This window comes from Phalaenopsis equestris, unplaced genomic scaffold, assembly GCF_001263595.1.
Source record: "Phalaenopsis equestris unplaced genomic scaffold, ASM126359v1 Scaffold000450, whole genome shotgun sequence".
NCBI lineage: Eukaryota > Viridiplantae > Streptophyta > Magnoliopsida > Asparagales > Orchidaceae > Phalaenopsis > Phalaenopsis equestris.
In genome coordinates this window covers 385,427-390,084 of record NW_018164891.1, presented here as the reverse complement: position 1 = coordinate 390,084, position 4,658 = coordinate 385,427, and the positions used below count along the sequence as shown (strand labels likewise).

At 35.6% G+C, this 4,658-nt stretch overlaps 1 protein-coding gene across 1 annotated transcript; it reads right to left on the bottom strand.

Moving 5' to 3' along the window:
* Positions 1-556: 556 nt before the first annotated feature.
* On the bottom strand, positions 557-4,421 carry LOC110027830 (GDSL esterase/lipase APG-like). Its single transcript, XM_020729427.1, has 5 exons — positions 4,116-4,421; positions 3,900-4,030; positions 2,480-2,713; positions 1,576-1,831; positions 557-1,126 (listed from the first exon to the last, which is right to left on the bottom strand). The coding sequence occupies exons 1-5, from the start codon at positions 4,381-4,383 to the stop codon at positions 930-932; spliced, it is 1,086 nt and encodes a 361-aa protein (XP_020585086.1). The 5' UTR covers positions 4,384-4,421; the 3' UTR covers positions 557-929.
* Positions 4,422-4,658: the final 237 nt, after the last annotated feature.

Here is a 4,658-nt window from a genome sequence, read left to right as displayed (position 1 = left end):
TCAAATGATATTTTAATATAAACAATAATTTTTAAGTCTTGCTCCAACCCTTAACATCATATGGCTATGTGATTAGGGTTGCGAAAAGAACTCTATTTTCATGAACAGCTCTTGTTCGACTCGATAAGCAAACGAGTCGGACACGAACACACTTTTCGAGCTCGTGTTCGGCTCGTTTACACCCCTATTTTGTATTTTATAACACATACAAAATGCCGCTGTTTTAATTTTTAATTAGTGACACACCTTTACATATGTTTAATTAAGGTGATATAAGTAAAAAATTAAAATATACATGTAATTAGATATGCAAAAATATAGGAATTAAGTGGCATAAATATAATTATTTATTTGGAAAACTGTCCCATAGTACACCTGGTAAAATAAACATGCACAGAAGAGTAGAACAATTAATAAACCTTTTTAATGATAAGGCAATAAAGCATTTAAGTATCACGTGGAGGGATAGACACTTTATCATCATGTAAGTACTGACCCAACCAGAAACAAAACCTTTAATTTCCATCCATCCACTGAACAAAACAAGTGAAACATGTGGTTGAATGTTGATCTCCTTTATATCTCTTGAATGATTATATAAAACACACATAAATAGCCTTAAGATTCATGCAATCCCAACATAATTGTTGTCCCGTAACATTGTTTATTCTTTGGGTAACTTAGACCATCTCCTAAAAAACAACAAAACAAGAACATCGCATCATAAGCTTTTGAAGAGGCCTTTACCCAAAATAACAAAAGACAAGTACATAGAATACAAGTTAATTTCAAAACATCACATCACAAGCTTTGAAGAGGCCTTTCCCTAAGCTCAACCAAGCCCCCACATTATGGAAAATACACATTCTCCATAATAGTAAAATAGAAAGTATATTAATTATTTTCCCCATATCTCTCTTTCTCCTCTCTCATCCAATAAGGCCAATGCCTTCTATGATGAGTGAATCTGCTAAAACCTGATTTGCGGCCTCAGATGGATGAACACTATCCCAGAAAACATAGCTAGTTGCATTTGAACATGTCCCTATTGATTTAGGATTGCAAAGCAATATCGTTGTCTCTACAGTTCCAGTTCCACAACACCCTCTTCTCGCCTCAAAGAAACCTACAAAATGAAAAATTATGTCAGGATTACACAATTTTGATGCTAACATACGAGTCAGATTAAACGTCGATCATCTGAGGATCCGATTAGGAGAGTAGATGTTTTAGATTCGACTTATGTTAAGAAAGGCAAAGATAGACCTTGGATGACTTGGGCTTATTGTATTAAAAATGATCTTAATTTATTAGAACTAAATGAAACTATGACACTAAATAAGACGCAATGGAGAAAAATGATTCAGGCAGCCGACCCCATGTAGTGGGATTAAGGCTTTTTTGTTGTTGTTGTTGTTGTATACGAGTCAAACTCAATTCTATTCACACAAACCAAGCTTTTAAATAAAGAAATTAAATTATAATCTCATATGCAATAAGCTTTTTGTGTTGAAAATGAATATGATCAATAATCTCATATACAATAGTTAAAGGAAGTGTATATTATCTACATACCACTCTTAGCAGGAGATGTAACAAGATCATAGAGAGGCTGGTAGGTGTCAAAGATGGCAATCTTTAGCTGTGGGAGTTTCTTGGTGAGAGAGTTTACAGCTGAATTAATCTTCTTGTTGAAAGCTTGGGCATCTGAGTTCAGCCTTGAAACACAGCCATTGCTTCCCTTTCCGAACAGTGTGATGGATGCCGGAAGGCAACCAATTGGTGGCAGAGAGGTGACTCCAATCCTCCTTGCTCCAAGCTTGTACAAATCCTATAAGACCAATGATTTCGATTTGAGGGAAGTTACATACATACTACACAACTAATACCTAATGAACAATTTAACAAATTTCACTCTGTTAAGAAATGAGGGCAAATCAGCGCATGAATCAACAAACACAAGAAAGAACACACGGATTTAACGAGGTTCGGCAATTTGTCTACGTCCTCAGGACCAAGGGCGGCGGCTTCCTGATATATAAATCTAGTGTACAATATGTAAAATTACCCAAGTACCGTATCGCGAGGGTGTTGCCTCCACACCCCAACCCACTTAACGAAACTTTCTCGATTGAATAGATGCTTCCGCTCCATTCCGCTTCGGCATCTGTCCCTTGTCTGACATATCAGCCACACCTAACCCACTCTTTCTAAATGTATTTTCTCCCACTAATTAAAGCAGGTTAAATTAAAGCAGCATAAATTATATTCTATTATCATCAAAAGCACAATCAAGTTCAAGTTATAACGAAATACATTTATTTCAATTAAATTTATGTATTTAATATTAAAATTTAAATACACTCAATAAAATAATAAAAATAAAATAAAAAACTCGCATGGTATATAAACATAAGAAGAAGCCAAAATTAAGAAATTTTATGCAGAAAATAATCCAGAGAGAAATATGTTTACTCACCGTGACAAAGTTGGAGAAGATTCCAACCAGAAAAGAAGAGAATTGATCAGCACTGTAGAATTTGTACAGATAAGGATTAACGTAATAGTTTTGCACGAAATCACTGGCTCCTGCGCTTAGAATATACAGAGCTTCTGATATAATGGAGGAAGCCTTACTGCTCCCAGCAACTTTGGCCAGTTTGGACTGGTATTCCTTGTAGTATTCCAACTGCTGTGATAATGGAATGGCATGCTGCAATATTCCCATATTAATTTCATTACAAACAAAAAAAAAACGAGTTTTGCAGGTTTTGATTCAAAATTCTAACTATTATTTATGTTTTATCAAATTCAGGTAGAACTGAGGCATTAAGATACTACTTTAGCAAATTCAATTTTTTCAATATTTAGACAAAGCGTCAGCATAAATCTCAAAGAGGTCCAAATAGCTTAAGAAACTGACAAAGAAGTACGGCAGAAGACCAAAGGACCTACTGGATGAAGATTAAGGACCTCCCTAAATCTGGGCTAGAGGCTGACCCGAGGCTAGCCATCTAGACCAAAGGCCGAAGCTATTCGAACCAATCAGAGTCAACGACCTACCTCTCGTCACAACTCAATCCAAAGGAAAAGTTCAGCATTGTCAATCACCTCACAGACGCCGTCCGAGATTCTTTAGGGAGGGCAAGGATCGGTGAAGAAGAAATTCAAGAACATCCCGAAGAACCTGATTGTCGAGGCATGACATTATTCACTCTATACCAGATAGCCTGGCCTTATTCTGCCGACAGGAGCTTAGCTTTGCATCCAGGGATCAGCAACCGGGCTGAGATAGTTGGCCGGTGAAATCAAGCCCACTTAGCAAAAAAAGTCTGCCGACCCAAAGTGAGTCAAAGGCCAACCAACAATATCTACTCAGCATATTAGATTTAAGAATAGATCTCATACTGTAATTGTCATTTCAATTAATGATAACTTTTTATTATAAGAAAAATTTATAAGTTTACAGTTCTTATTATCCATATTTCAAGCTTATAATTAAAATAGCTCCACAGATACAACCACTAAAAATCTGAAACAAATGAAATAATTCAGCAGAAACATTTCAAGCTTATAATTAAAATAGCTCCACAGATACGACCACTGAAAAATCTAAAATAAACGAAATAATTCAGCAGAAACGAGCATTTTATCTTTATATTTACGAAAAACTCTAATAATCAAAATCATCAAAACCAAAACTTGCAGGAGAAAACCAAGATTTAAATTGAATTTAGAAAATTCTCACCATCCACCTTCCACATAAACTCCATCCACAGTTCATCAATTCAAATATTTCAATCTCAAAATCCAATTTTTTTGTCATCAATCAGTACTCCTCACCCTCTCACAACCCAAAAAATCTAAATAAATAACTATAAAATTTTAAAAAAACTCACATATAATATTGCAGTGCCATCATAATACCCAGAAGCCGCAGAAGCAAAATTCGCCCCTATCAAAAGATTCTTCCCTGAAGCCTGAGGACTCAGATAAGCAGCCGGATACGTTGTAAATCCCAGAGTCTCAGCTACATAAAATTAAAACTTCATAAATCAAACCTTCCATAATGCTCAAATATTACAGCCTATACCCTATTATTTCTTCATAATTACCAGTTATATCAGTCGCCAGCTTTCCATTACAGAACCTTCCTGTAGCCTCATGGTTCTTAAAATCTCTTCCATAAGGAGGAAAATCAGCTTTAAAAATCGTGTGAATATAATCGTTGTTCCCAACGTCGACCGTTGAATCACCGAAAGTAATGATTGCAGGAACTAAAGTAGTTGAAGTCTGTGATTTTACGTTCAGAAAGCTTGTGCTCATTATGAGCAGAAGTACTGCCGCAGCAAAGGCTTTAGCTGAAACTGCTCTGCTCTCCATATTTGTTCTGTTGGGGAAGATGTGATGAAGCGAGGGTTTAGGTTATATATATAACGGTCTCATTTTCACGCAGTGAAGGGAAGGATAATTTGGTTTATTTTTCTATAAGAAAATATTGGAGTTAGTTAAGTGTAATTAGTGATTTAATACCTGTCTGTTGGTTATCAGTAGGATATCCTTGTAATTTTACAAGGATAAAATTTCATGCACCAATCCCTTCATCAAATACCACGTGTTGATAGGAGTGATCTTGACATGGAGAAAATAATATGTGA

Coding starts and splice junctions, on each gene's coding strand:
- LOC110027830 (XM_020729427.1), bottom strand. CDS start 4,383: ATGGAGAGCAGAGCAGTTTCAGCTAAAGCCTTTGCTGCGGCAGTACTT. Junction 4,031..4,115: donor GCTGGCGACTGATATAACTG/GTAATTATGAAG, acceptor AATTTTATGTAG/CTGAGACTCTGGGATTTACA. Junction 1,832..2,479: donor TCTTCTCCAACTTTGTCACG/GTGAGTAAACAT, acceptor TTGGTCTTATAG/GATTTGTACAAGCTTGGAGC.